General features: G+C 44.6%; 2 protein-coding genes across 2 annotated transcripts in view; both read right to left on the bottom strand.

Annotated features, from left to right (window-relative positions):
* Nucleotides 1-5881: 5881 nt before the first annotated feature.
* Nucleotides 5882-7778, bottom strand: LOC142210402 (E3 ubiquitin-protein ligase TRIM39-like). Its single transcript, XM_075279510.1, has one exon. The coding sequence runs from the start codon at nt 7771-7773 to the stop codon at nt 6166-6168; it is 1608 nt and encodes a 535-aa protein (XP_075135611.1). The 5' UTR covers nt 7774-7778; the 3' UTR covers nt 5882-6165.
* A 3609-nt stretch (nt 7779-11387) lies between these two features.
* LOC142209948 (myosin heavy chain, skeletal muscle-like) overlaps nt 11388-12918 on the bottom strand; it is a 36252-nt gene continuing 34721 nt past the window's right edge. Inside the window, exons 18-21 of the mRNA XM_075278981.1 lie at nt 12556-12726; nt 12258-12458; nt 11684-11830; nt 11388-11619 (exon numbers count right to left, since the gene is read on the bottom strand). Coding sequence (XP_075135082.1) covers nt 11479-11619; nt 11684-11830; nt 12258-12458; nt 12556-12726 — 660 coding nt within the window. The 3' untranslated portion in view covers nt 11388-11478. The remainder of the gene's footprint in view (nt 11620-11683; nt 11831-12257; nt 12459-12555; nt 12727-12918) is intronic.

Here is a 12918-nt window from a genome sequence, read left to right as displayed (position 1 = left end):
GGTTACCCGATGATTCCTGTCTCTGCAAAATTTTGTCTTCAACGTGGAACACAGACCAGGGAAATTGCTAGGAAATGCTGATGCCCTATCAAGAGTGCATTGTATGATGGCCACAAATGCCCAGCCCTCCAGTCTGGAGAAGACGGGGGGGGATATGTAAGCCGATGGCTGGTCAGATCATGGAGGGGGTGTACATCTCACACAGGCTACTCAGGCGGGTGAGATGAAAAACTCCAGAAAGAATGTTTCTCGGTAGATACTTTAGTTTGCTGAGGGTTATTTCAAAGTTCTGTTTATTGGGCTGGATTTTTAAGAATGGCAAGTAGGTTGGGAGTGGGACCTGTCATTCCACCCCCTCCAGTCCACACTTTGCGCTTGTTCCTGCAGCAACTCAGCTGTTGAGAGTCTCCTCGTCAAGTAGGTTTAAGAAGCCAGCTCCAGCTGTAGACTTTAGACAGAGCTTGGCTTGAGGGCCAACATAGAGGTCATGTTTTTGGAGCTGTGTCCTGAATGATTCTACTGGCTTTTGATTTCTATTATTCTAGATGAGGTAACCTATTCTATGTTTAGTTAGAGCCTAGCCGGGCAGGTATTTATTTTTGTATTGTTTCCTTTTGTTGCTGCACCATTTTGTTTTGAGTGAAAATAAAACTCTACTTTTGTTTGGGACTAAAGAAACTGGACTTGTGTGTCGATGTCTCCCCATCTAGCAACCCCAGACCCTGACATAAGTTATATACTTAAGTTTATACTTGTATACAACTGTGTGTACATCACATGACCATGAATCCCCTGGAAGTAAATAAGTCAACAAGCAGAGATTGAGAAAACCACAAGGTAGTGATACAGCAAGTATATTTGGAAATTTTACAACTTTTCATTATACAAACAATTGTCTTTTTGCTAAAACTGGTCAACCCCTTTAAGAGTTCACTCTTGTGATATAGTATATGTGTTTTAGGCTACATGCACATAGCAGTGAAAAATAAAAAATGTCAGTGTTATTGCCAGTTAATCTTTATCAGTTTTCTGGCCTTTAGTAAACTTTTAACGTTGTTTCATTTCTGTTGTTAATGTCAGTGAAACTGATATATTACCCAAGAAATGGACGTTAAAAACCAGGCCCGTAGACCTGTATTTGGTCCATCAGGCCATAAAAATTAATAAAAACAATGCATATTTGGTATCACCGCATCTGTAACAATTTGTACAATAAAACTGAGACAATATTTAACATACATGGTGAATGTCGGGAAAAAAACAACAACCATTGGAAGTAATGATTTTTCTCCATCTCACCTTACAAAATATGCTATAAAAAGTGATCAAAAAGTCATATGTACCCCAAAACAGTACCAATAAAAAGCACAGGTTGTCCCGCAAAAAATAAGCCCTCAACCAACTCTGTCAACCGAAAAATAAAAATGTTACGTCTCTCAGAAGATAGCGAAGCAAAAATTATTGCTTTATGTCCCCAAATGTGTTTTTGTTCTGCAGAATTAGTATTGCATAAAAAAACAATATAACTGAGGTATCGCCGTAATCGTACCGACCCGCAGAATAAAGGTCACATGTTACTTATACTGTATGCTGTATGGTGAAAAATTTAAAAGGTAAAATTCAATACCAGAATGTTTTTGGGGTTTTTTTTTAATCCAGCAAGAAAGAGTTAATAAAATGTATTCAATAAGTTGTAGTCATCCAAAAATGGTGTCATTACAAAATGCATCTTATCCTGCAAACAACAAGCCTTTATATGACCAGGTCACCAGAAAAATAAAGAAAATATAGCATCTAGCAGTGGCGTAACTACCGTGGTAGCAGTGGTAGTGGCTGCCACAGGGCTACCGCCGCGGGGTTTTTTGTTCTTAACAGGCTGTTACCGCCGAGTTACTCCAGCCGGTAACAGCATAGTTCCCTGCATGTCCCGCATTTATACTCCTGTCCCGCGCAGCTCCCTGTATGCTCTTGTGGTGTTTACTTATTAAAAAACTGGTCTTATAACAGATTCAATGCTGTAATTGCAATAAGAGCGGGGGAAAGCTCGTACTGCTGAAGAACCTGTCTATGACGTCAGCAGTCACGTGACTAGGTGGGCGTGTCTTTATAGCCCGTGCAGTCCTGGAAGAGATGGAGAGATGTGCTTGCTAGGTATTGGGAGGGGGAATGTGAGATGCAGGATGGAGAGTGTGTGCCTGTGTGTGGTGTGGAGCAATTCAGGAGCAACACTAACCTAGTAGCAGAGATGGAAGGGGAACATTATACTGGGGGCAGAGATGGAAGGGGAACATTATACTGGGGGCAGAGATGGAAGGGGAACATTATACTGGGGGCAGAGATGGAAGGGGAACATTATACTGGGGGCAGAAATGGAAGGAGAACATTATACTGGGGGCAGAGATGGGGGGGAACATTATACTGGGGGCAGAGATGGAAGGGGAACATTATACTGGGGCAGAGATGGAAGGGGAGCATTATACTGGGGGCAGAGATGGAAGGGGAACATTACACTAGGGGCAGAGATGGAAGGGGAACATTATCCTGGGGGCAGAGATGGAAGGGGAACATTATACTGGAGGCAGAGATGGAAGGGGAACATTATACTGGGGGCAGAGATGGAAGGGGAACATTATACTGGGGCAGAGATGGAAGGAGAACATTATACTGGGGGCAGAGATGGAAGGGGAACATTACACTGGGGGCAGAGATGGAAGGGGAACATTATACTGGGGGCAGAGATGGAAGGGGAACATTATACTGGGGCAGAGATGGAAGGAGAACATTATACTGGGGGCAGAGATGGAAGGGGAACATTATACTGGGGCAGAGATGGAAGGGGAGCATTATACTGGGGGCAGAGATGGAAGGGGAACATTACACTGGGGGCAGAGATGGAAGGGGAACATTATACTGGGGGCAGAGATGGAAGGGGAACATTATACTGGGGGCAGAAATGGAAGGAGAACATTATACTGGGGGCAGAGATGGGGGGGACATTATACTGGGGGCAGAGATGGAAGGGGAACATTATACTGGGGCAGAGATGGAAGGGGAGCATTATACTGGGGGCAGAGATGGAAGGGGAACATTACACTAGGGGCAGAGATGGAAGGGGAACATTATCCTGGGGGCAGAGATGGAAGGGGAACATTATCCTGGGGGCAGAGATGGAAGGGGAACATTATACTGGAGGCAGAGATGGAAGGGGAACATTATACTGGGGGCAGAGATAGAAGGGGAACATTATACTGGGGGCAGAGATAGAAGGGGAACATTATACTGGGGGCAGAGATGGAAGGGGAACATTATACTGGGGGCAGAGATGGAAGGGGAACATTATACTGGGGCAGAGATGGAAGGGGAGCATTATACTGGGGGCAGAGATGGAAGGGGAACATTATACTGGGGCAGAGATGGAAGGGGAGCATTATACTGGGGGCAGAGATGGAAGGGGAACATTACACTGGGGGCAGAGATGGAAGGGGAACATTATCCTGGGGGCAGAGATGGAAGGGGAACATTATACTGGAGGCAGAGATGGAAGGGGAACATTATACTGGGGGCAGAGATGGAAGGGGAACATTATACTGGGGCAGAGATGGAAGGGGAACATTATACTGGGGGCAGAGATGGAGGGGAGGACATGAATATGGGGGTAGAGATGAGGGGGCGCATGAAACTGGGGGCAGATGGAGGGAGGACATAAAACTGGGGGCAGATGGAGGGAGGACATGAAACGTCATGTGACGTCCGTGTGTCATTAAAGATGGATGACACCACCGAAGACTGCAGCAGAGTCGGAGATAGGTAAGTAACTTTTTTTTTTATGTTTTTATCCCCCAGATTCTCCAATTATTATACTCTGGGGTCTGAAAAGACCCCAGAGTATAATAATTGTTCATGGGTGTTCATTATTGGACACAATACTGTGTGCAGGGGCCACTATGGGGCATAATAGAAAGCGCAGGAATGCGGCGTGGGGAGGGGGAGTGGTCAAGGTCTTCGGTGTCGGTCAGGAAGGGGGGGGCCCCTTGTCAAAAGTTAGCCACGGGGCCCCGCCATTCCTAGTTACGCCACTAGCATCTAGCAATGTGAAGACAAAAAAAAAATAAAAAAAAATTGCAGAATTATTAGAACACAACTGGCTACGGCAGGGAGGGGAATATATAAGCTGTGTGAGCGAATATCAGGGGACACCCCATATTTACAGCTTATGAGGGAAAATAAACCAGAAGTGACCTCCCCCCTTCCCCCGCCATAATAATAACTACTGGGGTGCTTTTTCTACTCTTGTGAAAATGAAAAATTTGGGGCTAAATTGACAGTTTATTGGAAAAAATCAGTAATTTTTCCTTTTTATGTCCCAATGTTGATAAAATCTGTGAAACAGCTGTAGGGTCAAAATGCTCACTATACCCCTTGATATGTTCTGTGGGGGGGGGGAGTAATTTCCAAAATGGGGTCACTTTAGAGGGGTTTCCAGTGTTTTGGTATGTTAGGGGCTCTGCAAATGAGACATGGGGCCTGAATACTATTCCAACAAAATCTGTCCTCCAAAAGAAAATAGCCCTCTTTCCATTCTGAGTCCCACCATGTACCCACACAGCAGATTATGACCACATATGGGGTATTGCCGTGTTCAGAAGAAATTGTTTAACAAACTATGTGGGGGGGGGCTTTTTCTTCTTTAACTGTGAAAATGAAAGTGGGATAAAGTGAAATTTTAGTGATTTTTCATTTACACATCCCAATGTTAATAAAATCTGTGAAATGGCTGTTGGGTCCAAATGCTCACTATACCCCTTGATGAATTCTGTCAGGGGTGTAGTTTCCAAAATGGGGTCACTTTTGAGGATTCCTATTGTATTGGTACTCTAGGGGCTCTGCAAATGAAACATGGCACCTGAATATTATTCTAGTAAAAATCTGCTGTTCAAATGCCCAGTGTCGCTTCTTCCCTTCCATGCGCTGCCGTGTGCCCAAGAATCAATTAACACCCACATATGGGGGATTTCTGTGCACAGGAGAAATTGCATAACAAACTGTCAGATACATTTACTCCTTTAACCCTTTGTCAATGTGTTAAGTTTAGGGATAAATGAATGTATTAGTGAAAAAAAATGAAATGTCTAAATTTCACCTCCGTATTATTTTTATTCTTATGAAATGCTTAAAGGGTTAGGGAGCGTTCACACTACCGTCAGTGTCCGCTCCTAGTGTCCGCTCAAAATCTGTCACGGACATTAGGAGCGGACACTAGCTGTGTCCGTGACACCTGTCATTTATTTCAATGGGCATTGGGTGCGTTGTTTTGCACTCCATGCCCGTCCTTCCCTGTCCGCAGGTGAAGATGTCCGACTTCTCAAGCGGACAGAAGAACCCTGCATGCACTACCTGTCGGACACTACCTGTCAGACACCGACGGTAGTGTGAACGCCCCCTTAATTAACATCCCAAATGCTGTTTTGAATTATTTGAGTGGTGCAGTTTTGAAAATGGGGTGATTTATGCGGGTTTCTATTATATAGGCCTTTATAATTCCTTTCAGCACTGAATTGGTCCCTAAAAAAATTAGGGAAATTTGGGGAATTTTCTTGTAAATCTGGAAAATCGCTGTTACACTTGTAAGCTTTATTTATAATGTCCAAAATAACGTAAAAGACAATGAGAAGATGATGCCGATATAAAGCAGAGATATGGGAGATAATATTTATTCATGTATTTGGATGGTATGACTATCTGCCTGAAAAGCAGAGCATTTCACATTTTGAAAATTGCGATTTTTTTCCCCAAAAATTTCCATCAAAATTCCTATTCTTTTTATAAATAAATACGAAAATATTGATTAGTGTTTACCAATAACATGTAGTACAACGTGTCACAAAAAAACAATCTCAAAATCACTTGTGTAAGTTAAAGCGTCTCAAAATTATTGCCATTTAAAGTGAGACGTCAATTTTGAAAAACAAGGCACGGTCCTTAACGAACTTTTGGGCTGTGTCCTTAAAGGGTTAAAAAACGGATGTCTATGTAAGCCATTGACTTCCACTGTTCCAAAAATGGGCGTCCTTTACACCTCCGTCTTTCACTGCCGTGTGCATGGGGCCTTACTCTGCTCTAGAGGTTGTAGACATCCACTTTGGCAGATTTCTTCTTGCTCCACCCTCATCCTACGCAATTCCCAGTTCTGATCCAGACTTCAGATTCTAAATTATCTCCAAAAATGCAATGGAGTAAATCATAAGAGACATGAAAAGCTGGATGTAAGGGCTCAGTGAAGGTGGCTGTGAAGGTGTGCAGATGTTTGATGTAGTCTCCAAGCTCATAAAAGGACAATTGGCCTCCTTCATAGTCCAGGTAGATTCCATACTTGTGACTTTCTATATTTATTCGTAACTTATCTACTTGATGTTCGTGGACTACAGCATGACGGATTAATTTAGACAAACACCAGGACTTCTTGTTGTTTCCAATAATGGACTCCTTTCCTTTCCTGTCCATACTGGGGTAACACACACCAAATCTCCAGACTCCATCCTTACTGGTCTCCATTTTCCAGTAATGTCGTCCTGAAGAGAAGCTTCTAAGACTCAGTACTTGATATTCCTCAAATCTCTGTGGGGTTTCTGGGAGATTTTGGACTGTCTCTGACCAGGTCACAGTCCTCTGATCTTCTGATATTCGTACATTGGTAGCGCTTGTGTTAACGTCCAGCTGTAAGTCTATAGGGTCTTCCATGAAGAGCCACACATTGATGTTCTTGATTGTATCTTGTATACGAGTCTGTATATTCTTTGAGATATGACACACATCAAGATCTCTAATTTCTTGGACCTCATTGTCTTCGTGATCAACAACCCCACCAGGGATGATGCTCTCACCATCTGGCATTTGTAGGATAGGTAAGGGGTCAGTCATGTTATACAGTTCCTCAAGGTAACCTGTCTTCCAGGCTAGGTCTGCCTTCCTTATTTCCAATTCTTGGACCATTTCAGAGACTGAGGACAATGCAAACTGTAGCTTCCAAGAGATGTTACATAAGATGCTTTTCTGTAGGACTTCAAGCTGTCTCTTGACATCAGTAAAAAGAAGGTTGACTCTTTCTTCCATATATGTTGCTTTGCCTTTCAATCGTCTCATATGTTCCTGGAGATTCTGGATTCTTTCATCAATCTCCTTAGTTTTTGTGTTCAGTGTCTCCATGATATTCTTGAGTTTCTGTTTCTTCTTTCTCGAGGTTTCATCCAGTGTCTCGATCTGGTGACCCTTGTGTTCTCCAACCAAACAGCAGGACACACAGATGCAGGTAGAGTCCTCGGTGCAATAATATTCCAGGATCTTCTTGTGAACAGAGCATTTTCTGCTCTCTAGGTTAGTGGTGGGCTCAGTCAAGACGTGTTCTGCTGCCTTGCTATGAACTCTTAGGTGATCATCACATAGTGAGGCTTCACATAACACACAGGACTTTACAGCAGGTACCAGAGAGTGAACGCAGTAAGTACACGTGACCCCAAACACCACCCGTCTTGTCTGGTGAGACTGGAGTCGCCTTGTGATGTTGCTCAGGGCTATGTTCTTCTGCAGTGGAGGACGCTTTTTAGAAGTTGCTCTACAGTCCGGACAGCTATACGTTCCAGATCCCCGTTGTTTATCCAGCACTAGGGTGATGCACTCTCGGCAGAAGTTGTGGCCACATCTCAAATTCACAGGGTCAGTGTAAACGTTCAGACAGATAGAGCAGCTCAGCTCGTCCCTCAGATCGGAGGACGCCATTACTCAGGAGTAAATACAGGCTCTTCCGTAAGGCGTGACTTATTTATGTTAACCCTTACTTGTGCACCTATCTCTTTATGAATATGGATATGGCCACATAATCTGAACTCACATAATCCTAATCCTCTAAATTTAGCAATCTGAAAAGGAAGCAACTATTTACTAAAGAGGTCAACAATCTCAGCTACAGATATGCCTGATGCCGAAGTGTGGGCTATTATTTCCATAATACACAGATTAGAGGAACCCGTGTATATAATGACAGCATAACCAATACTGTAAGAGGGACCCCATAATAGTGAGTGACCCCATAATAGTGAGCAACCCCATAATAATAAGTGAGCCCATAAGCAGTGCTGTAAGAGTGACCCATAATAGTGAGTGATCCCATAATAGTGAGCGACCCCATAAGCAGTGCTGTAAGAGTGACCTCATAATAGTGAGCAACCTCATAACCAGTTCTGTAAGTGTGACCCCATAATAGTGAGTGACCCCATAAGCAGTGCTGTAAGAGTGACCCCATAATAGTGAGTGTACAGTATGTAGGTAGAGAGTACCGTGTGCACAGTCAGATAGCCATGTTTTGCTGGGAAGCGTTTCTGCTATGTAGAAGAGTGGAGTAATATATAGCTGCTGGGGCCCTTAACATCCACAAGGGATGAAGAATTAACAGGATCCGGACCACTGAAGAGTAAGCGCAGTACCTCTTCAGTGGTCTAGATCCCATAATAGTGAGTGACCCCATAAGCAGTGCTGTAAGAGTGACCCCATAATAGTGAGCAACCCCATAATAATAAGTGAGCCCATAAGCAGTGCTGTAAGAGTGACCCATAATAGTGAGTGATCCCATAATAGTGAGCGACCCCATAAGCAGTGCTGTAAGAGTGACCTCATAATAGTGAGCAACCTCATAACCAGTTCTGTAAGTGTGACCCCATAATGGTGAGTGAGTCCAGAAATAGTGCTGTAAGAGGGACCCCATAATAGTGAGTGACCCCATAATCAGTGCTGTAAGAGTTACCCCCATAATAGTGAGTGACGTCATAACTAATGCTGTAAGAATGACCCCATAATGGTGACATGGGAAGAATATGCAAATCTGACTTCCATGATGTAATTAGGATGCCAGTGCCTCAAGTATGCACACCAATAGAGGGCGCTGACTGAGAATGTGCAAGATCAGTCCTCTCTGCGCCAAGCTGATGAGATGCAAATACATTGAAATAGCTGTCCTTGGCTGAGAGACTGTATCTGGTAAAATCCCAACATCATTGCAAACAAAGGCCTCTGAGAAGGTCGGCATGATGTTAAAGGGAGCGCCCTCTATTGGATGTCTTGACTGAGACTCTGTCTTCCTAATTACACCATGGAAGACAGACTTGCACATTCTCAGTGAGCGCCCTCTATTGGTGTGCATACTTGAGGCACTGGCATCCTAATTACATCATGGAAGTCAGATTTGCATATTCTTCCCATGTTCCTTTGCACAGTGGAACGCTCACGGCTTAAGACTCCACACACCTAAATGGTGGTTCTCTCCCTATGGAGTGACGATATCCCCTCAATCCATAATAGTAAGTAAGGCTATAAACAGTGCTTTAAGAGTGACCCCATAATAGTGAGTGACCCCATAACCAGTGCTAGTAGAACAACATTGCTGGAATCTGGCACAATATTGAGGATCTTATCAGTTATTGCGTATTTGCCAACTTGTCCAAAATGTCCAGAAGGCTCCCGAAATAAGGGGAAACCTTCGGTACTCTCCCAGCTCTCACTGTTAATGTTGGTATGTGCCAGTGAAGTCACAGAAAGGGGCGCGGTCTCACTGAAAGGGCCGGACGCACTCCTCTCCTGGACGGCTGCCAGAAACATATAGGGTTATCCGTTGTACTTTGCTCCTGGGTAAGGTCACAGATAAATATAGTAGAAGAGGCCTCGCAGCCGCACAGCTCCATACCTGATACTTCACACAGCAGATTTTATGCTCGTGGGTTAGTATCACAGTTTGCTGTCAGTGAATGGCGTCTTCACTGGTAACCTCGAGAGAATGATCGCACTCCCTGCGCCCTGATCCTATCTATAGTGTGTCCCGGGTGTGCGGGCGGTGACCATGAGAGAGATGTGATCTACATGAGTAAAAGACTGAGCAGCTGTGATAGAGACTGGTGAAGCTTTGTGACATCCTTGGACTAGGGAGACAACCACAGATACAAGTCTTACCCTACATTACCATAGTGGATGCCCTAAAAGCTGAATCTAACACTAAAAATCAATCCTTTAACCCTTAAAGGAGTATTCCCATAACTCTTGTTCTGCAGCCTGAAGGCTCTGTACTCTCTTAGCTTCCTGGATTTCTCGCACATTGGTGGGCGGGGTTTCACTTGCTCTGCTATCTGCTATGATCCACAGTATGACGCTAATGTGGAAACTGATGTAGCAGAGCTGGATTTGAGTCAGCTTGCATTACATACAGAGGTAACGGACTCCTTATCTCAGCCCTTATCAGCCAAATTCAATTAAACTGGCTAATAAGTGGAAAAGCTGAAGATAGACAGTACAGTAATACCGCAGCTCTCACCTCCCCCCTCCCCTATATGAGGAGCTCCGTTGCTTGTCAGCTCCTCCCTCCCCCCTGAGAGCAGGCAGCTATGTCACTTGGGAAATGAGCAGATAAGCCCAGTGGCCATTGAAACGCAGTGTCAACAATGAAGTGAATAAATTAAAATAGCGGCCAAACAAAGCAGTTTTGATAAGACAATGTATTAAGGAAAAGTCTTATATCCACATAAACTAGCAGTATAGATATTATGGGACAACCCCTTTAAGTACTATCATGGTTTCTATCATAATGATATGTCTATGGTAGTGGTGTCTGATAGACAGCATGATAGTACTTAAGGGTTAATGCCCCAAAGTCAAAAGGGAGTGTTGGTGGACACCACTAAATATTATTGTACTATGTCCCCCTGGTCTTGTATCCTCTGAAGCCCCATTATGGCTTACTCCAGGTGCCCCATCCACACTCCAGGGTCTTCTATAGACTCCGCATTCACAACTTCATCGTCATTCAGTCCCTTCACCTGTGGGACAATGGCGTAACTACTTCAGTACTTCAACTTACACCATTCTGCCCCTGACCAAGCCCTGGTGCACCTTAATGTCTAGTGCCGGCCCCATCCACCTCACTGTTAGCTATGAATGGCAGTAGCTGGCATCTCTCCCCACACAGGTTCTGCCTCCATCTGCATGCTCTGCCCTCTACTGGCAAGCGTAGCATGGCGTCTCATCCTCATTCATTATCTATACGGTAACATATTCTTTACTATTACGGCCTATTAGCCCCCCCCCCCCAATATAAATCTGTTGCGTCACCACCGACAATTGTTCCCGGGATCCCAGTCATTTTAGTCCTGGACTTTATTAAAATGTATCTATTTATTGGTAATATTTGTTTCCACACAAGCTGGCTGACATCACCTCTAGGAGCATCACCAAACTTTCCCAGATTCTGATGGGAAAAAAAAATGAGATAGAAACTCGTAGTGATTGATAGATTTATAATTGCTGTTCAGGAGCTAGAAAAGCTGGGTATTGAGGTTAATAAAATCTGATAGGATAGATGGGTGACAACTCTTGTAGAAGCTGTAACGGCGCCAGTGTTAGTTGTCAGCCAGGTAATACTGATAAGTCTTGGCATTGATGTTTTCAGTCAGCCATGAATTTGCTTAAGGAGTCCAGGTAGGTTGGGATGAGTGAGGCCGGGTCGTCTTCCGGCCTCTCGCCCCGTCCCTCAGAGCCGGCTACACTGGGGGTCCTGATGTGCAGAGTAGCGGGGGATGTGTGGCCCTGCAGGGGAATCAGACGTTAGAGTCATCTCCAGATATACGGAGGACAGAAGCCGTGCACTTACCGAAGAGAATGCTTTCCGGAAGCTGGCCCTGTGCTTACTGCGGATCTTGGTTAGAGCAGCCTCGGCCACGTCTGCCCTCTCCTCCGCCTCGTCCAGGTCACTGATAGATTTCCGGTATTTGCTGAGGTTCAGGTTTGCTTGTTCCTCCTGAGGGAAGATTTACCAGTAAGATAATAGTCCCAGGCAGAAAGAAGTCTCTACAGTAACAGCATTGAATCCTCATACGTGGGATTGTTTTCATTGCTTTCTGCCGAAATATTCTGTGCTGCTGAAGGTTTATTTTCCTATTACAAAGTAACCCTCAGTCTGTGACCTCCCCTATAACATCAACACACTCCCCTCCTGAAATACTTTGTGCTGCTGGGGACCCTGTTCCTTCCACCTTGTAGCTCCCAGTCTATGATCTCCCCCATAAGATCAGCACATTCCTCTCCTGAAATCCTCTGTGCTGCTGTGGACCATGCTCTTTTCACCTTGTAGCTCCCAGTCTATGATCTTCCCTATAAGATCAGCACACTCCTCTCCTGAAATACTCTGTGCTGCTCCTTCCTCCCCCTCTGGTTACTATACTCACCGCCTCTTCCACCATTCTCTTGTAGCTCTTCAGTTTGCTGTGCAGCCTCTCAATCACATCTTGGTTCCTCTGCTGTGTCTTCTGGTCTTCTTCAGTCTGGAAGTTCAGCTCCTTCAGGCGGCGCTCATGTTTCTTGAGTGTCTTTGTGGTCTCCATGTGTTTCTTCTGCTCTGTGTCCAGTTCCATCTCAAGATCTTTAATCTGGTGTAAGAAGATGACATGAAGTTCTACAGGGTTTCTTGAGTCCGGTTTAGTTGTCCTTGGAGTCGATGTTCTAAGACTCCTGTGATCTCCTTACCTTCGCTTCCATTTTCTGCACCATCTTCCTTCCATCCTGTAGCATCATCTGCTCTGCCTCCTCTAGTTTTGCATTCAGCTCTTGGATCTGACTGTCTTGTCCTTTCTTCACCTTCTGGAGGTGCTGTGTGCGCTCCTGCTCATGTCGCAGCTCCTCTGCCAAGCGGGACGTCTGCCAAGGGAGAAATTATAGCGTAATATTTCCTGCATTCACCACTAGGGGGAACTCAGGAACATAAGGCAGGACACAGCTCCACCCCTATAGCTATACATATAATGAGCCCCTCAGCTCCATTCCACAGAGCCGTAGTGATAGAATGACTGTACTCAGTGTACAGCCAATCCCTATAAATTCTTAAAGGGA

This window comes from Leptodactylus fuscus, chromosome 6 (genome assembly GCF_031893055.1).
Source record: "Leptodactylus fuscus isolate aLepFus1 chromosome 6, aLepFus1.hap2, whole genome shotgun sequence".
Classification (NCBI taxonomy): Eukaryota; Metazoa; Chordata; class Amphibia; order Anura; family Leptodactylidae; genus Leptodactylus; species Leptodactylus fuscus.
This window is presented reverse-complemented; position numbering and strand designations above follow the sequence as displayed.